Source organism: Monodelphis domestica, chromosome 4 (genome assembly GCF_027887165.1).
Source record: "Monodelphis domestica isolate mMonDom1 chromosome 4, mMonDom1.pri, whole genome shotgun sequence".
Taxonomy (NCBI): domain Eukaryota; kingdom Metazoa; phylum Chordata; class Mammalia; order Didelphimorphia; family Didelphidae; genus Monodelphis; species Monodelphis domestica.
The window spans coordinates 443,652,577-443,670,180 of NC_077230.1; the positions used below are offsets into that span (position 1 = coordinate 443,652,577).

At 64.1% G+C, this 17,604-nt stretch overlaps 4 protein-coding genes and 1 long non-coding RNA gene across 7 annotated transcripts in view; 3 read left to right on the forward strand and 2 right to left on the reverse strand.

Moving 5' to 3' along the window:
• PPP1R15A (protein phosphatase 1 regulatory subunit 15A) overlaps positions 1 to 1,042 on the forward strand; it is a 6,042-nt gene extending 5,000 nt beyond the window's left edge. For both annotated transcript variants that reach the window (XM_056796744.1, XM_056796743.1), the window contains exon 5: positions 567 to 1,042. In XM_056796744.1, coding sequence (XP_056652722.1) covers positions 567 to 797 — 231 coding nt within the window. In that variant the 3' untranslated portion in view covers positions 798 to 1,042. The remainder of the gene's footprint in view (positions 1 to 566) is intronic.
• Positions 1,040 to 7,296, reverse strand: LOC130454029 (uncharacterized). 2 transcript variants are annotated; one of them, XR_008911698.1, is made up of 2 exons: positions 7,174 to 7,296; positions 1,040 to 1,991 (listed from the first exon to the last, which is right to left on the reverse strand). It is a non-coding gene; the product is annotated as an uncharacterized LOC130454029 (long non-coding RNA). The 2 variants fall into 2 exon arrangements; XR_008911697.1 differs by lacking the exon at positions 7,174 to 7,296 and adding an exon at positions 2,131 to 6,187.
• On the forward strand, positions 4,097 to 12,352 carry SLC17A7 (solute carrier family 17 member 7). Its single transcript, XM_056796742.1, has 12 exons — positions 4,097 to 4,319; positions 7,225 to 7,486; positions 8,040 to 8,158; positions 8,305 to 8,419; positions 8,569 to 8,656; positions 8,760 to 8,846; positions 8,956 to 9,098; positions 9,307 to 9,456; positions 9,664 to 9,796; positions 10,001 to 10,111; positions 10,193 to 10,320; positions 10,939 to 12,352. Exons 1-12 carry the CDS (start codon positions 4,258 to 4,260, stop codon positions 11,290 to 11,292), a joined length of 1,752 nt encoding a protein of 583 aa, XP_056652720.1. The 5' UTR covers positions 4,097 to 4,257; the 3' UTR covers positions 11,293 to 12,352.
• Positions 12,353 to 12,399: 47 nt separating this feature from the next.
• GFY (golgi associated olfactory signaling regulator) lies at positions 12,400 to 15,193 on the reverse strand. The gene is made up of 4 exons (XM_056796749.1): positions 14,939 to 15,193; positions 13,592 to 14,528; positions 13,283 to 13,456; positions 12,400 to 12,730 (listed from the first exon to the last, which is right to left on the reverse strand). Exons 2-4 carry the CDS (start codon positions 14,505 to 14,507, stop codon positions 12,528 to 12,530), a joined length of 1,293 nt encoding a protein of 430 aa, XP_056652727.1. The 5' UTR covers positions 14,508 to 14,528; positions 14,939 to 15,193; the 3' UTR covers positions 12,400 to 12,527.
• Positions 15,194 to 15,465: 272 nt separating this feature from the next.
• Positions 15,466 to 17,373, forward strand: PTH2 (parathyroid hormone 2). The gene is made up of 5 exons (XM_056826297.1): positions 15,466 to 15,623; positions 15,951 to 16,050; positions 16,348 to 16,536; positions 16,632 to 16,756; positions 17,080 to 17,373. The coding sequence occupies exons 1-5, from the start codon at positions 15,466 to 15,468 to the stop codon at positions 17,351 to 17,353; spliced, it is 846 nt and encodes a 281-aa protein (XP_056682275.1). The 3' UTR covers positions 17,354 to 17,373.
• Positions 17,374 to 17,604: the final 231 nt, after the last annotated feature.

The following is a 17,604-nucleotide window of genomic DNA, read 5'->3' on the forward strand; positions in this document are numbered from 1 at the left end:
GTGCCACTAGTGAGATCTGAGCCCAGGCCCTCCTGATTGTGCCCAGCCTTCTCTCCATTAGGCTATATATGGAACAGGAGCTCAGCAGGAGCAGGATACAGGGGGATCTGAAACCAGATCTGAGGCTGCTTTACTTACTAAATATTTGTCAAGTTGGAGGCAGCTGGGTGGCTGGGGATGGAGAACCAGGCCCGGAGAGGGGAGGTCCTGGGTTCCAATGTGGCCTCAGACACTACCTAGCCCGGTGACCCTGGGCAAGTCACTTCACCCCATTGCCTAACCCTTACTGCTCTTCTGCCTTGGAACCCATACTCAGTGTTGATTCTAAGATGGAAGGGAAGGGGCTAATTTGGGGGGAAAGTCACTCAGCCCAGCCCCTGGCACATCGTGGAGGCATAGTCAGTGCACCCCTCTCCTCCACACATGGCTCCTGGTTCTCCCGCGGGCCTCAGTTTCCCCCTCTGTAAAGAGGGCAGAGTTCTTTGCCAAGCTAGCTGAGGGGCCAGTGGGTGTTCTGGAGCTCACTGGCTCCTCTCATGCCATCTTTGCTGGCTGCTTCCTTTCAGGTCCGATTCTCCAGCCAAGTGCAGCTGCACCTCTTGGTGGTTTGGGCAGGTCCTGCCCGCGCTGCCCGCCGGGGGCCGTGGGAGCAGCTGGCGCGCGATCGGAGCCGCTTCGCCCGTCGGATTGCCCAGGCGGAGGCTCAGCTTGGCCCCTGCCTGTGCCCCGCCGCGCGTGCCCGCGCCTGGGCCCGTCTGCAAACGCTGACCATTCCCCCAGAGCAGGGGGCGCGCTAGTCCCACGGCAGAGCCAGCCCCACCCCCATGGAGCCCCGCCCATTCCCCCCTTCCTGTTGGGAATTCTGCCTCGATTTAAAAGCCCAGAAAGTAGTTCCGGCCCGGGCCGGTCGGACGCTGGGGTGGGGGATGGGGGTTCCCTTGGTGGATAGTAAACTTCGGAAAGGTCGGAACTCCTTGGCTGCCCACGTCGGGGTCCGCAGGGCCTCCTCTAGCGGGCTTTCAATAAAGATTGCGTGAAAGCATTTGCGCGTCCTTTATCCGTTCTGGTCTCTGTCTAATCGCCCTTGCACGCCCCCCAGACCCAAACCTCAGAGGAAGCCCTGCGGGTGGGGACGAATGGCTGGCTTTGGGGTCGGGCTGGGCGCACACGCCGGCTGGGGGCCCCCACAGGCGGGGTCTCCAGTGTCTAGTTTGGAGCCTAGAGCAGCTCCCAGGCCCCAGCCCTCTGTAGAGGATAAACGGCGTTCAACGCTGGAGCTCTGGCCTCCCAGAGGTTCTTTAGGCCATCCATGCCTGCTGGAAGGTCTTCCTGGAGCACTACGGGGACCTCGGCCGACGCCTGCGGCAGCTCGCATTATTAGGACCTTTTCCCAGACGTCCCGCCCCCTTTCCCCAACCTAGCCCCGTTTGCCTTTGGAGTCCACAGAGGCAGATCTAAAGTAGAAAACAATAGGTTTGGGGTCGGAGGAGCTTCGGAGCCAGAGAGCCGAAGGCAGCTGGGTCACCTGGGCCAAGCCGCTTCCCGCCTGTCGGCCTCAGTTTCCTCTCTTCGAGGCAGCCGTGGAGGTGCTTCTAGAGTCCAGGATCAGGACGAGGTGTCCCAGCGCCAGTCCCAGACACCGCCCAACCGGTGTTGGGTTTCCTTCTCCTTCCGCGTATCTTGTAGTCCACCACTCCCGGGCCCAGGAGGACTCCAGATTCCTCGAGAAGGCTGGGGCTTCCGCCGTGCCGCGAGACACCTGCAAGCCGGAGTCCGTCGGGGATGGCCGGAATTCAGCAACTGCTGGGACTTCAGCTCCCAGGAGCGCCCCGGGCCTCTTGTGGAGAAAGCCGTTGCGTTGGCCCCGCGGCCTGCTGGGAACTGTAGTTCTCTCAGTTGCTCCCGGGAGATGCCAGCCACAGGTTGGCGGGGGTCAGCGCGGAAAGGAGACCTGGGGGGAGGAGCTCCGGCCTGGGTTTCTTTCCTCGTCTCTATGGTAAAAGCATAAGCGGGATGACGGTGGCTGCGGTCAGCTTTTCTCCCTTCCTCCTCTTAGCCATCTGCTGCGCCCAACCCCCCTCCCTTCACAGCTCCTGGCCCCTGGCCCGCTTGGTCCAGGCTGCTCCTCACCTTCATCCCATGCCCCGCCAGGACTCGGGGGATCTCTCCCCCTCAGTCACTTAACCTTGGGCACGCGTCCTTCCCCAATCCTCCCCTTAGGGCATTTCCTTCAGGCCTTTCCTCTCAGGGACCCAGGCGGACCGACCCCAGTCCTGGTCGTGCCGCCTCAGCCCTCGAACCTAAGCGCCAGGTGGCGCTTGTGTCCCCTTCTTCCCTGCCCGGGATTGTGCCCGCGACGGTCCGGGACACGCACATTCCTTCCCAGTCTGAGGACTGCCTGGGGGTGGGGGGGGGGGAGAGAGAGAGCTGTATGGGGGAGACAGGAAGGAAGCCTTTGTTAAGCGCTTACAATTACCTTATTTGCTCTTCACAACCCTGGGAGGTAGGTGCTATAATCATCCTCATTTTACAGTTGGGGAAACTGAGGACGATTCGAGTGGCGGCCATTTGCCCAGGGTCGCATTTGAACTCAGGTCTTCCTGAGTTTAGGGCTTTCTGCACTGAGACACCTAAGCAGCCTCTAAATGTATGCAAAGGAGAGATGGGGAGGTCGAGGTGGGAGAGAAAATAGGAGGGAAAGTGACGGGCGGGAGACAGAGGGAAGCACAATTAGAGAAAGAAAAAACCGAGGAGGGCACCAGAGACAGAGATGTAAGAGAAAGGGCTCCAAACGGAGAGAGAACGGAATTCAGAGACACAGAGAGAGGAGACAGTGTCCAGAGGCAGATTCGGCTTCAGAACCCGAGACACTTGGCACAGAGACCCAGAGGCGAATTCCAGGGGAGCAGAGGGCGGGAGGTCTGAGCGGATGCTCCCGGAAGGCTTGGATCTGCCCTATGGAGTCCACCGCACACTCGGGTCCCGCTCCCATCCCCATCCTAGGGCGAGAAGTACAGACAAACTCATAAATATTTAATCCCCAAGTGCATTAGGCCGCTGGGCTAGCCGGGGGTGGGGGAGGCATTCCGACGTCGGGGCTTCCCCTAGGGAGGTCTTGAGGTCTATATTTAGTGTGGGGGCAGTCTAATCGAGGGGAGGGGCCAGGGAGAGGTCGGTCCCCGTGAAGGCAGGGGCCAGATGTCGGGGCCCCTGGAGGAAACAGGCCTAGAACCCTGACTCGGTGGTCCGTAAGTGCGATGGGCTCCGGGAGTCAGACCCCGAGGTCTGTACAGAGGAGGGGAGCAGAAGCCTGAAGCTGTGATCGCCCACGGAACAGGGTCCTCTGGGCGCCCGGGGCCCCTAAGTGGGCGCGAAGCGGGTCGATGTGGGCCCTCTCAGAGGGAGCGAGTCAACCAGGGCTCCTTGGTGGGCGAGGACAGGATCTCAGGTGTCCAGGCTCCTCTTGGACTCCGGACTCCCTCCAAGGCTGTCCTTGGACCTCGACCCTTCCCGGGCTAGGAGCCCCTCAAAAGCGCGGGACCGCCTCTGAACCCGGAGTGGGGTCTCTCAGGCTCGGGCGCTTACGCCTGAGAGGGGGCCGTGGCTCAGACTCCGGTGGAGCAGCACCTGCGGAGGGGGAGTGAAGGTCGAAGCCTCAAGGGCCCCACCCGCTACCTCCGAAGGGAATGGCCCCGCCCGGCCTCCTCCATCTCCGGGGGCCCTTCGGTGGCCGGGAGCTACGCCTCAGAAGGGGAGCGGATCCTGGGGTCCCGCTGAGGGGTGATTCTGGAGAATGGGCGGCCTCAGCCCCCTGGGGGTCCACTGGGTCTCGAGGGCCAGTCTGGGGGGTCTCAAAGACAAGATCTCTCAAGCAGGACCCTGACCCTGGTGCCAGGGACAGTGGGATCCCTCAGAGGACCAGGGCCGGGCAATTGGCCCAGGGTCTCTTAAGGGCTCGGTACCTCGGAGGAGGGTGTCTTTCAAGGCAGCGCCCAACTCCGGGGTCTCTCATAGGGCGGGGCCCGGTCTCGGCTCACTCAGGGACTGGTGGCAGCGCGGGCGGGAGGGGGAGGAGTCCTGGACAGCCCCGCCTCCCTCCCTCCCTGCCGCTGGGGCTTGGGCAGGGGCGTCCACATCCCCCGGCAGCGAAGCCGGAGCCGGAGCCGGAGCCCGAGCAGGAGCCGGGCGGGGGCAGCGCAGGCCGGGGCTGGGCCGGGCCGGGCCGGGCCGGGCCGGGCCGAGTCAGGAGCCGGAGCCATGGAGTTCCGGCAAGACGAGTTTCGGAAGCTGGCGGGCCGCGCCCTGGGCCGCCTCCACCGGTGAGTGAGCGCCGGGTGGTAGCATCGCCCCGGACCCCTGGACAGCGCGCTCACTGGGGCTCCCAGCCCGGTGTGCCCGCGCCCTGTCTCTGTCTCTTCCTCCCTGTCCTCGTCTCTTGCGCCTCTTGCTCTGCCTCCTCCTCCCTCTGTCTCTCCCATCTCGTTCCGTGTGCCTTTCTCCATCTGTCTGGGTCTCGGGGCTGGGAGCCTCCCCTCCTGCCTCTCTGCCTCCGGCATCTCCTGCCCAGTCTCATCTCTCCGGGTTCCTCCTTTCTTCCTCTCCCAGCCTACCTCCCCGGCCCGGACTGCCCAGCAAGTCTCTGTGCATCTCTGTCTCCCTCGGCCCCTCCCTTTAATCCTGAGCTAAAGCGGATTGCCGAGGGAGGGGTGGGAGGACCCGTGTGTCCTTGAGGGGAGTTAAGCCCAGAAGGGATCCTGATGGGGGGGGGGAGCGGGGGCCCCGAGTCTGGGAGCTTCTTCAGGATGCTTCTGAGGAAGGATTCCGCGGGAGGCGAGGGCTGGCGAGGGGACTCCTCCGGGCTCTCTGGATCAACTGGTCCTCCAGTCCTGTTGGGGTCTAACCTCTGTCCTTCTTGTAGCCAGGACTGGCTCCGAGGGCTGGGAGAGGCTGCTGTGACCTTGACCCCCCCCCCAACGCCCGCATCCTCGGCCCCTCCTTCCTTCTCACCTGCTTTCACACTCCGCTCAAAATACTCCAGTGTGAAGGGGAAGAGGGAGCGAGGCAGCCCCCACGTCTGCAGGGGAACCTCTCTAATGGTCCCCACCAGGACTTCCTGTCCTTGGCTCTGACTGGTCTCCGGGTCTCGGAGGCTTTTCCGCCTCTGTCTCCCGGGCTGTCAGTGTCTCTGGGCCTTGCTCATCTCTAACTCACTTCTCTACATGCCTCAGTTTCCGTCTCTGTTCCCTCTGGGTTCTCCCCTGGCCCCAGCTACGTGTCAGTGGGGTCAGCGCCTCAGATTTGGGGGGCCTAGACACCTGACCCTACCCGCCCTCGGCGATGAGCCTTTGGGCCAGGACAGAGAACAGCCTGGCTCTTCCGGGGGGACTCCAGATCCCCAGAGCCGCAGGGCAGGACTGTGGTCGAGAGAGACAGAAGGAGCAGATCTCAGAGACAGGGCTGTCTCTGGGGCTGAGCTGGGGCTGAAATGTGACACCCAGAGAAGCTGAGAGGAGCCGCAGCCCCCCACCCCCCCTGGCCGCTGGCTCGGCGGTGGACGATCGATCGATGAGCCACCGCAGCCGGAACCCGACACTCCACAATAAGTTCTGGGCAGGGAGCTAGAACGCCTGGGTTCCTGAATGCCCAGATGGGTGACCTTGGACATTCGCTGACCCTCTCTGCCCAGCCATCAGTTGGTAAGGGCCCACTGAGAGGCTGGGGATGGAGCAGCCCTAGTGAGAGAACCGCTTCTTGTCCCTTGTGGAGAGGAAGAAACAGGCCCAGGAAGGAGCAGGAGGTAGCCAAGGTCATGCGCTGTAGTGGAGGCCACAGAGGGGACCCTGGGGTGCCCTCTTGCCATAACCTTTTTGGTGTGCGACTCTTTCAATCTCCCCGTCTTTCTTTGTTCCCTTCGGTCTCTGCCTTCCCCATCTCCCTCTGTGTGCCGGCCATCGAATTTGCTCCTAAATTCTGCCCCTTCTGCTAGCCTCTATTTCTCCTCTGTTTCTGCCCCCTTCTCTCAGTCAGTCTCCCCCCACCCCCTCCATTTGCCCAGTCTCTGCGTTTCTCTATCTCTCCTCTGTTCCTTTGTCTCTCGCTCTAACTCTGTGTCTCTGCCCGTTGGGCACCTCTGTTTCCCGGCACCCCCTTCTTCTGCGTGTCCCTCCCCCGTATGGGGCCTGGGTCCATGCCCGTGTTCTCCCCCCCCCCCCAGCCCGTCTGGCCGTTCCCTCTTTCTCTGTGTCTCTTTAGCTTTCTCTTCCTCCCCCGTCTCTCTCGGGTTCCATCTGTTCTCAGCTCCTCTTCTGGCTCGGCTTCCTTCCCTCCTCCCGCTCCATCTCTCCCCGTCCTGTCTCTCGGTCTCTGGCTCCTGCCCCAGTCTCCTCCTCACCTGCACTTTCCGTCCCTTCCCTCCGCTTCCTGCCCTCAACTCCCGCCCCCCCACCCCCCCACCCCCCCACCCCCCCAACCCCTGTCTCTCCCTCTCTCCGGGTCTCTGTCTCGGCGCGTCAGGCTCTGAATCGCTGTGTCTCTGTCTTTGGGCCAGCTCCTACAGTCGTCATCCCAGGCTCACGGTCCGCCCCCGTTCACAGGAGCGCCCCATCTGTCTCTATGAGAGCCCCCTCGGATGGCTCAGGCCCCAGGGGCCTGGGGAGCGACTGGGGGTGGGGAGAGGGCGCGGGGCCCCGCTGCGCAGAGCAGGGGCCAGCTTTGAGCAGTGACTGGAGGCAGGCAGGTTTCTTTCTCAGCCCCAGCCGAGAAACAGCTGTTCCTGCGACACCTTCCCGCCAGCCTCCTTCACACCTTGGGCTGCGGAGTACATTTCTGGGAATGTGTGTGCGTGTGCGCGCGTGCGAGCGCGGGGGCCGCTGGGACCTAGACGGCCAGGCAGCCAGCTTCCTCCAGCCCCTCGCAGCGCCTCCCAACTCCCCCTCGAATACTGGGGCCTGTTCTCGGGGCCCGGAGGAAGCTGGGACCACGAATGCGTGGGTCCAACAGAGGACTTGGATGCCCTCCTCCCACTGGACCGATGAGCCCGCTGAGCTCTCAGAGGGCAGGGGATGGGGGATGGCATACAAAGGGGAGGAGATGAGGGGGGAGGGACTCCGGACTCCCGGAGGGGGAAGGAGTCAAGGGATCCCTGGAGGGGCCAGGGGCAGGGGAAGAACACACCTGGTCCCCCAAAGAGAGTCCTGGACAACAGCTCAGCCTTCCATGGCTCAGGCTCCTGGAGAAACGTCAGGAAGGCGCTGAGACGCTAGAGCTGAGCGAGGAGGGCCGGCCAGTGGCTTCTGGAGGGGCTGCAGGGCGGCCGCGGCCGGTGCTGGACTGCACGTGCTGGGGGCTCCCCCGCCGGTACGTCATCGCAGTTATGAGCGGTCTCGGCTTCTGCATCAGCTTTGGCATCCGCTGCAACCTGGGCGTGGCCATCGTGTCCATGGTGAACAACAACACGGTGCATAAGGGCGGCCACGTGACTGTGCAGGTACGTCCCTGGGTCCCCCCTCCTCACTCCTGCACGTGGGACTCAGGGAGGCGAGAGGCAAGAATGGGGGAGACTTAAGGCCCTGGAAACGCAGAGCCTCGAAGAGGCTCAAAGCCCCAGAAGCCCAAGGATGGGCTGAGTCGGTCACGGAAGTCCGGAGACCTGGGGAAGTAGGCATCAGGCCCTGGTGACAGACGGACAGACAGAGCAGACAGAGAGGCAAGGCTACCCACAGACACCTCGTGTGTCAGAAACGCAGAGCTCCAGCTAATTCCCAGTACCGAAAGGGATTGTCAGAGACTGGGAGAGGTGGATGGAAGGGCAGCCCTAGGGGTCAGGGGGATGCAGGAGCAGAGTCTGAGCCAGAGACGCATTATAGACACTCAGGAACCCCAGCGCCAAGGCAGTGCCAGATACGTAGCGGGAGGAGGTGGGGCGGGACACACTGAATGGCCCAAGGATGGCCCCAAACTCGGCCGCGGTGCTGGATCCAGGGACAGTCACTGATTGGCTGCTTGCTGCGGGGGGCGGGTCTTTTCTGCGCCCTGTACAGAAAGCCCAGTTCAACTGGGACCCTGAGACCGTGGGCCTCATCCACGGTTCCTTCTTCTGGGGCTACATCGTCACACAGATTCCCGGGGGCTTCATCTGCCAGAAGTTTGCGGCCAACAGGTGGGGGCGGAGCCGAAACAGCTGGACTTAAGAAAAAGGGGCGGGAGCAGGGAAAAGGCGGGGCCAGCCGTTTGGGGGAGGGGCTAAGATCAACTATGGGGCGGGGTCTGGGTTCCTTCCCGCTTCGCCCCCTCTCCTGTCTGCAGGGTCTTCGGCTTCGCTATAGTGGCCACGTCCACTCTCAACATGCTGATCCCGTCCGCGGCCCGTGTCCATTACGGCTGCGTCATCTTTGTGCGGATCCTGCAGGGGCTTGTGGAGGTGCGAACCCCGCCCCTAACCTGAGGCCCCCTCCCCCCAGCTTCATCCCCTCCCGTCCAGTCCTCCATCCTCTCTTCCTAGAGGCGCCCCTCCAGGCCAAGTCGAGCCTCGGAGTTCCTGACACCCTTCTGCCTTCCAATCCCCCTCAGGGCGTCACGTACCCGGCCTGCCACGGGATCTGGAGTAAGTGGGCCCCGCCGCTGGAGCGCAGCCGGCTGGCCACCACGGCCTTTTGCGGTGAGCGAGAACTGGGGCAGAGGGGGCTGGCGGAGGGGACGTTTGGTTTCGGGTGCAGGACTGGCCGCGGCCTTGCGCTTTGACTTCCCGGCCTGTCCCACAGGCTCCTACGCTGGGGCGGTGGTCGCCATGCCCCTTGCTGGAGTCCTCGTCCAGTACTCAGGGTGGAGCTCTGTGTTCTACGTCTATGGTGAGTGCGGAGCTGGGGAGCCACCCCGGGGGCGACCTGGGCTGGGGTGCCGACCGCCCGGCAAGCCTCAGCTCTCCCGCCACCCCGGCCTCTCCCCTCCGGCCCTCAGGGAGCTTCGGGATCTTCTGGTACCTCTTCTGGCTCCTGGTATCCTACGAGTCTCCGGCTCAGCACCCGAGCATCTCCGAGGAGGAGCGCAAGTACATCGAGGACGCGATCGGCGAGAGCGCCCGTCTCATGAACCCGCTCGTGGTCAGCCTGAGGAGCCCGGGGTCTCAGGAGCAGGGCTTGGGATGGGGGTGGGCGGGAACAGGCCTGAGTGCACGGGGGCGGGGCGCGGAGCGAAGTAGACCGAGGGGGAGCCTGTCCAGGAGCCGGGTGGGAGAAAGGACACCTGAGTCCTCAGGAACAGCCAGCTTCAGGGCCTGCTCTGCGCTCAACACCCCTCTCCGACCGACAGAAGTTCAGCACTCCGTGGCGTCGCTTCTTCACGTCCATGCCAGTCTACGCCATCATCGTGGCCAACTTCTGCCGGAGCTGGACGTTCTACTTGCTGCTGATCTCGCAGCCCGCCTACTTCGAGGAGGTCTTCGGGTTTGAGATCAGCAAGGTGGGCCCCGCCCCGCCCCCTGCCGTCCCCTTGGCGGGGGTGGCTATAGCGGAAGGTGAACGAAGAGCCTTCCCTTTGGACCGGGCGGGGGGGGGGGGGGGCGGCGGGGAAGAAGAGGAGAGAAAGCGCCAGAGGAGCGCCTGGGGGGGAGGGGAGAGGCGGAGCCCGAAAACACCCCTCTTCCTCCCGCCTCCCCTCACTCCCCAGGTGGGCCTAGTGTCGGCGCTCCCACACCTCGTCATGACCATAGTCGTCCCCATTGGGGGCCAGATCGCCGACTTCCTGCGAAGCCGCCACATTATGTCCACCACCAACGTGCGCAAGATGATGAACTGCGGGGGTGAGAGGCGGCCTGGGCGACGGGAAGGGCTTGGTCTGGGGTCCCGGATGCCTGGCTCCAAGGGAGGCAAGCCTGGGGGAGGGGCCTTCTTCGCGGCCCTCCTGCGCTACAGCCCGGGCCCTCTGGATCCTCGGGGGGGCGGGGGGGCCACTGTGGGGGCGTCCGGATCCCCGGGTCACAGTCACAGCTTCTGGGTTCTCGCAGGCTTCGGCATGGAGGCCACATTGCTCCTGGTCGTGGGCTACTCTCACTCCAAGGGGGTGGCCATCTCCTTTTTGGTTCTGGCGGTGGGCTTCAGCGGCTTTGCCATCTCAGGTGAGGGCTGGGGCTGGGGCTGGGGCTGGGGCTGAGGGAGAGGCTAGCCCGGGCCCTTTCTTAAGCTGTGGCCGCCCCCAGGCTTCAACGTGAACCACTTGGACATCGCGCCGCGCTATGCCAGCATCCTCATGGGTATCTCTAACGGCGTGGGCACTCTCAGCGGCATGGTGTGTCCCATCATCGTGGGGGCCATGACCAAGCACAAGGTGAGGACCCGGCTCCTGCCCCCTCCCACTTCCACTTCCTCTCCTCCACAGCTTTTCTGATTCTTCTTGGTTCTGTCTGCCTACCTACCTTTCTCCTGGAATCTCACTAGCTCTTTCTTTTCTCGCTTTCTCCTGGTGTTATCTTACTTGGACTCCCTCTGCCCCCACCCTTTCCTCTCTCTCTTCCTCCTCTTCCTCTTCCTCCTTCCCCTTCTTCTCTCTGTCTGTCTGCCTGCCTCTCTCTCTGCCTTTCCTCTGCACCTACACCTATCTCTTCCCCCTCCCGATTCTCTACTGATGTCTGCTTCTTCTCCACCTTTCTCTTTCCCCTGCATCTCCCTTCCTCCCTCTACACCTCTCCCTCCCACCTGAGTCTGCTCGATTATCTCCTCCCCCCCCCCTCTCCACTTCTGTTTTCTCCCGTCTGTCTTCCCTGATTTCTCTCCTTCTCTCCTGGGTTCCCGCCCCATATCGTTCCCTCTCTCCTGAGGCTCTCCGTCTCTCTTTCTTCCCTCCCCATGTCCTTCCCTCTTCCCTCGGGCCTCTCCCCTCCTGTCTCTCCCATCTCCCTCCCCTTCCCGGCTTCTGGCTCCCTCCCCGCCTGCGTCCCGGCGGCAGACCCGGGAGGAGTGGCAGTCGGTGTTCCTCATCGCTTCCCTGGTGCATTATGGGGGAGTCTTGTTCTATGGCATCTTTGCCTCCGGGGAGAAGCAGCCGTGGGCGGAGCCCGAGGAGCTGAGCGAAGAAAAGTCAGGCCTTGTCCAGCATGATCAGCTAGCGGCCAGTAGTGACGAGAGCGATGGCCCAGATGACCCTGCCTTCTCCTACGCTGCTGCCTCTGGGGAGCCCGCTCCCCCGGGAGCCCCTACGGGCCCCGGCCCGGCACTGGGTTCTGGGCCCCCGCCCTCCTACGGGGCCACCGGGAGAAGCCCTGCCCCACCCGCTTGGCCCCCAGCCCCGAGGGACTACTGATGGCCCCACCCAACGTTGTCTAGGGCCCCAGGACTCCATTCCCAGTGGTTTCCAGTCACCCACTTACCCCAAATCCCACTTTCATGTTTCTGCAGGGCTATAGACGGGCAGTTTCCAGGACCCCCATCCCTGCCCAAAGGCCTTCTGGGTTTCTAGGCACCCCTTTCCCCTCTGCCTTAGTGGGTTTAAGCGCCTCCCACAGCCCCAGTAACTTCTTTCCTTAGCAGTCAAAAAATTCTAATAGCCTTAACGGTTTCAAGGCTAGTGCTCAGGGGCCACTCGAAAGTCCTCCTTATTTCCAGGGGTTCCAAGGTCGTCCCCCCAAAACTCTCCGGACAGGAGACTCCCCCAAATCCTAACCTTCGGAGAGATTTCCGCCCAAACCCTGGGATCGGGGTCCTTCTTGTGAGTTTCAAAATCCCTCCATCGGGAGATGCAAGTCCCCCCTCCTTGCTGCCCCGGCGAATTTTTGCCAATCACGGAAGGGGGTGCGGCTGATGCCCCTCCCCTTCCCCCTATCCAGTCCAGGGATTGATTCTCACCAGCGTTTCAGTCAGAGCAGCGGTTTCCAGCTTCCTCCCCCCAGCTGTTTCTAGTGCCCCCTTCTAGCTGCCTCAGCGCTAACTAGATGCCAGGTTTCAATCCTTCCCTCCCCCGTGGTCAGAAGAGATTTTGGAGCCCGGCCCCAGCCCCTCACCGCTTCCTCCGTAGAACGATGGTCTCAGTTTCCCTAGACACAAAAACCAAAATGGGGACCTCTCGGGCTTCCTAATGGTGGTTTCCAGGTACCCCGGAGCCGCCTAGATGGCAGTTTTGAGTGTCCTGCCCGCCCCCGCCCCACTGGCCGGCGCCCTCCAGCCCGGTCTGGGGCTCCTAACTCAGTCCTCGCACTTTATCCCCGCCCCGCCCCCATCCTTCGTGTCAGGGGTCCTCTGGGCCGCCGGGACTCCAGGCGGCCCGCTTCCTTCCCAGCCCGAGGCCGGGGTGGGGAGGGGGCACTTTGTGAGTGTGTGAGTGTGTGCCAGGTCTGGTCAAAATAAAGTACCGTGGTGTCCACGTCCCCCGCGCGGCCCCTGAATTCCGGGAGACAGACGAGCGCGGGCTGCCTCAGGGGACGAGCCTTTTAATTCGGAATGGGGGTCCCCAGGAACGGAAGCCAGAGCGCCCCAAAGCCTCCGCCTAACGTCAGGACTACAAGCGCAAAGCATGCTGGGCAGAAGCCTGGGCCCCGCGGTTCACACGAAGTTGTTGGGCAGAGCCGCGGGGGAGAGCGGCTCCAGGCGCGGCGGCGAAGAGGCCCGGCCGGGGGGCGGGGGCAGCTTGGGAGGCAGAGGGGGCGTGCTGGGGGGCTGCTTCGTGGCGATGTGCGAGGGCACCCACGCGTCCGGAGCGTAGAAGTGGAGGTCGTAGGGATCCTTCGGGGTGTCCAGGTGGAGAGCTTCGGGAGACAGTGGGGCAGTGAGAGTTTCGCTCGGTTCAACTGCGCAAGCGTGGGGGGGGGCGGGGGCGCCTCCAGAAACCATTGATTTCCCCCCCCAAAAAAAACCTCCAGGCGTTGCTGGGGCAGGACTCAAACACGGGGCTTGTGGGGTCAAGGCCACTGCTCTTCTAGGCCACTCTCCAGCCAGGGAAGACCTTAGAAGTCACTCAGTCCCTTTCCCTCATTTTATTCGGAAGGAAACTGTCGGGAGAGGAAATCTGACAGGCCACAGGAGAGCGGGCAGAACTCGAACCCAGGCCTCAGGACAAATCTAAAATTCTCGGTGGTAGGAAAAAATTCCCAGTCGAGACTGGGACGGTTTGCGCTGTGGCCCCTCCTCTTTCTACGGGTCTCCCCTATCCCACCGCGCTTACCGACAGCCTTCCTTCTCCCTTGCCCTTTGCTGGCTACTCCTGCCTGGTTGAAGAGGTTCCGGAGGGTGGGAGGGAAAGCCTACAGTCCCTGAATTAACGGCGGCTGGGCCTCGGTGGGATGAGGGACTTTGCTTACCTAGTTCATCACCGTCATCCGGCAGCCGGTGGTGTCCGAAGGGTCTAGATCGTGCTGCCCGGCGGTATAGACACCAAAGGAGCAGGAAAACTCCCAGCAGGAGCCCGGCCCCGGCCAGGAAGAGGCACAGAGCCCCACCCGTGGCGCCTCGCGGCCGGCCCACCAGGGTCACACCTGTAAGGGGTGGGAGAGCAGCTCGGCGACCCAATTCTTCGGTCCCGTCTCCCAGCCCCGCTGCCCCAGGCCCTAACGGGACCCCGGCGCCCCTCTCTAAGCCGCCGGGCCCTCTCCGCCCTCGCAGCCCCTCACCAGTCTCCTGCACTCTCTCCACGACGATGATGGTGTTCACGGTGTCGCTCCCACGGCGCCGCTGAAGAGGCCTGAGCCGAGCGGGGGGCTCCGGGCCAGCGGGGGCCTCCAGAAGCCGGGCGGCTGCAGGGGGTGGGTCTTGAGGCCCTTTGGGGGTCGCTGACGGCCCCGAAATCTCGGGGGACCCAGAGAGGGAGCTCACGGAAGACTCGAAGGCAGGGCTTCCTGCGGAGCCCAGGCTCGGGGCAGCCGGCGATCCCATTTGGGACGGTTCGGGAGGGGCCGGGCTGGGGGCGGCGCGGGCTGTTTCAGAAGCCGAGGGCGGAGGACCAGGGGAGGATTCCGGGGGCGGAAGGCTAAGCGTCTCGGCCTGCCCAAGCCCTGGGGGCTCAGAACTGGGAGTTTCGGGAGCTGGGCCCGCTGTCTCGGAGGGCTCATTCCGCAGGCTGCCGGGAGGTTCTGGGGAGGAAGTTTGCGCGGGAAAGTCGGAGGTCCCGGAGAGGCCGGGCCTGGGACTGGCAGGGGATTCTGAGAGGACAGCGGAGGAGTCAGGGGTCCCGGAGGATCTGGGGCTCTGGCCTTCGGGGGATCCTGCCTGGGAAGTTGCTGTTGGGATGGAGTCGGAGGCCTTCGGGGATTCTGGCCGTGCACTCCCCGGGGGAGCAGGGCTGGGGCTTTCGGCCGATTCGGGCTGGGAAGTGTGGGGGGGGATGGAGCGAGGGGCTTCCGGCGACCCTGACTGCTCAGGGGTAGGGGCTGGGGTCTCCGAGGCCGAGGGCGCTCCGAGGACAACTCCGCCCTCGGCGTCGTAAGTCTTCGAGGGCTCCGGAGGCGGCGGAGCTGAGGGGGCTGCCTCGGATCCTGGGGAGCCCAGGCGGAGGAGAAGGAAGACGGAGAAGAACCACAGCGATCTCATGACGCACAGATTGAGCCGCACCTAAACCCCCGAAATTGGTTAATTCCCCGAGCGGGAGCCACACCCGAGGCTGTCCCCGCCCCTAGCGGCTCCCATTGGTCCTCAGCCCCCCCCCCCCAAATCCTCAAGTCTCCAGAGCCCCTCGGCGGGGGACCAGCACGATAATCAGGCGGGAAGGGCGAGGCTGGACTACAACTCCCTATGGGCTCCCAGGAACCAGAGCTCGCAAGCCAAAGAGCCTGGAACGCTGAGCATCATGGGAGTCGTAGTCTGCCTCCTTCCCGAGGCGCGTGGGTCTCCGAAGGACGAGATCTGGAGGGCCAAGAGGGATGGGAGATCTCTCCTGGACCTTGATCACTATCAGGGCTTCCTCGGTTAGGTCCGGAGAACGGAAGGAGGGAGCTGGTGGGCACCTGTCCCCCCCCTCTTACCCCCCTGCCCTGGGGGACACGGCCAGCTTTCACTTGTTTACACTCGAAGTTGCTCGGAGACCCGCTAGGGAAGGAGACCCGGGGTCCCCGTGGGGCGGAGACTGGGGGGAGGGGAAGCCTGGGTAACTGAAGGCGAGGGGGAGCTGGGGGTCCTAACGCCTGCGTCGGAGTGGAGGAGAGGAGATGGGAACGTTTGAAATCAGAGGGCCTGGGTTCAAAATGCACCTGTGTGACCCGAGTCACTTGAGGCTCTCGGGCGTGTTCTTCCCCCGTTGGACTTGACCTCTAAGGCCCCTGGGGATTCTACAGCCGTGACCCCACGATTCCTTCTCCGGAGGGGACAAGGGTCTACACTGCCGGGGATTTGGCGACAGCTGGCCCAGGCCGAGCCCTTTGGGGGGCAGAGGCTGGGAGGGGGAGGGGATCCCAGGGCACTAGGACGCTTCACTTGCGGGGGTGGGTGGGGTCCTGGATCCCTTATGAGAAGGAGAAGGGAAAGAAGAGATCCAGGACCACTGGGTCCCTGGATGGGGAGCTTGCTTAGGTTGCGTTGGGGTAGGTGGGAGGCCAAGCGCCAGAGCTCCCTAGAGGGCCAGCCTCGGGGTGCCGGGGCCTTACCTGAGGGTCAGGGCCGAAGGAGAAGCAGCGGCGACAGCAACAGCAGCAAAAAGCTGGATGCGGGAAGGTGAGCTGTGGAGACAAGGATACGGGCGGGCGGGGCCCTGGGGAGGGGGTGACGCACCTGACTGTCCTTCCCTAGGGAACCCCGGCGCCTGGCGACGGGCCCTGCTCTTAAAGAGACAGAGCTTCCAAGGGGGCGGCCAAGGCTCCCCGGGTGCAAGGGGTCAACTCCAGGCTGGGGGACCCAGGCGTCCTCTCCCTCCCTCTTTTCTCCTCTCTCTGGGATCCAGCGGTCACATTCCTACCAGGCAGACTTGCCTAGGCCCTCAGTGGTTGCTTTACTAGGTCTGGGAGAAGAGGCATCTGCAGGGCCCCTGCGCCCTCCCCACAGCCAGTTCTGCCTCCTTGCTGTGGCTCTCACTGAGCTGCTGTACCGTTACTGGGCCCTCCGGCGGGCCAGCCGCTTGCTACACCGCATCATTGCTTCCCCTGCGCTCTCCCTATCCATCCCTCAGTTTCTCTCTCTGTCGGATCGTCTCCAGCCCCGGAGGCCTGCCTCGCCCTCTTCTCCTCCCCATGTGGCTTCCTCTGGGTCGTCTGAACGTCGAGCCGGCCCTCCAGAAGGCTCCCCTACTTCCCTCTCCACACCTCCCTCTAACAGTCCTATTCTCCCTATTGATCGGCCTATCTGTCTCCTTCTGTCCGTTTGTCTCCCCACTTGTCCCCTCGTCCCTCTCCCTCTCGCCTCCCTCCCTCCCTCCAGCCTGGGCCCATTCCGGCCCAATTAGGGCCGGCTTGTGGCTCGCTCGGCCTCCTCCGCTCTCTGCTGCTCATTACCGGCGGTAGCGCCTAATGAGGCTGGGGGCGGCGTGACCCTGCGGCCCCGGACAGCCCGGGCCTGCGTCAGCACGGGCCTTTATAAGGGCTTTGGGGGTGGCGGAGACAGGCTGCGCCTCGTCCAGGACAGAACAAGACCGGTACGGGCTGGACATGCGGGGAGGCTGGGGAGTGGGGGCGGGGACGGTGCTGGGGAGATGGCCGGAGCCGCTGAGCAAGACTTTTGTCCCCCCAGATAATGGAGAACCCCAGGAGCCCCGGGCACCGCCGGAGCAGGCTGCTGCTGCTGCTGCTGCTACTGCTGGCGCCTGGGAACCCCGCCGCCACCGGGGCTGCTGTGCCCCGGCCCGATCGGCCCAGGTGGGTATGGGGGTGGGGGCTCCACGCAGAGAGCCGGAGGGCTACCCAGGCACGGGGACTCGCAGAGTTACACGGGACAGGGAGGCGGAGAGCGCCGGGTGAGACCGACCCACCAGAGATACGAGGAGCAGAGACACTCCGAGCGCCCGCCCGAAGAGCTAGCGACTGGGAGCAGGGGACTCTGGAGGAGACGGGGAGGGGGGGGCGGGGGACGCGCGAGAGCGGGGGCTGCAGGGGGACCAGCGGGGGAGGCGGGAGCGACTGCAGTCAGCACGTCACGGCCTGGGTCCTCATCTCTCTCCCTGTCCCCCTCTTCTATGCAGCCCGTGGCTCCCGTGGGCCCCGCCGCCCGCGTCCCTGACCCTGCGGGATTGGAGTCTGCAGATGATCCGGGAGGCCGGCCCCGCCCACGGTCCCCGCCCTCAGAGCCCAGCCGTGGCCCCGAGCGCCGGACCCCAACGCCGCCTGGTGGTAGCGGACGACGCGGCGTTCCGGGAGCGGGCACGCCTTCTGGCTGCTCTGGAGAGGCGCCGCTGGCTCAACTCCTACATGCAGAAGCTACTGGTGGTCAGCGACGCCGCCCCCGCCCCCCAATAAAGGCCCTGTTGCTTCCCTGCCTCGTGCGTCCTCACTGCCCTGCGCCTCCTGCTGGGCTCTCTGAGGGGGGGCCACCTCCCACGGGAGGGCCAAGGGAGCTTCCGGACTGGCCCAGAAACACCGGGTGGGGGGGGCTAAGCCCCAGCAAGAGGCCGGCTTCCTGGCATGGGATGCTCGGCCTCCTGCTCTGAGTTTCCCCAACTGTCAAATGAGGGAGCTGGGCTCCATGCCCCCCCAAGACCTTTCCTGCC

Bases quoted from the DNA above. Each gene is read 5' to 3' on its own strand.
- SLC17A7 (XM_056796742.1), top strand. From the start codon at position 4,258: ATGGAGTTCCGGCAAGACGAGTTTCGGAAGCTGGCGGGCCGCGCCCTG. The intron at 7,487-8,039 runs GTACGTCCCTGG...CGCCCTGTACAG, and splicing joins GCGGCCACGTGACTGTGCAG to AAAGCCCAGTTCAACTGGGA. The intron at 9,797-10,000 runs GTGAGAGGCGGC...GGGTTCTCGCAG, and splicing joins CAAGATGATGAACTGCGGGG to GCTTCGGCATGGAGGCCACA.
- GFY (XM_056796749.1), bottom strand. From the start codon at position 14,507: ATGAGATCGCTGTGGTTCTTCTCCGTCTTCCTTCTCCTCCGCCTGGGC. The intron at 13,457-13,591 runs GTGAGGGGCTGC...CACCCCTTACAG, and splicing joins GGAGAGAGTGCAGGAGACTG to GTGTGACCCTGGTGGGCCGG. The intron at 12,731-13,282 runs GTAAGCAAAGTC...TGTCTCCCGAAG, and splicing joins GGATGACGGTGATGAACTAG to CTCTCCACCTGGACACCCCG.
- PTH2 (XM_056826297.1), top strand. From the start codon at position 15,466: ATGGGGAGCTTGCTTAGGTTGCGTTGGGGTAGGTGGGAGGCCAAGCGC. The intron at 15,624-15,950 runs GTGAGCTGTGGA...CCCTCCCCACAG, and splicing joins AAAAAGCTGGATGCGGGAAG to CCAGTTCTGCCTCCTTGCTG. The intron at 16,051-16,347 runs GCGCTCTCCCTA...CGGCCCAATTAG, and splicing joins ACCGCATCATTGCTTCCCCT to GGCCGGCTTGTGGCTCGCTC.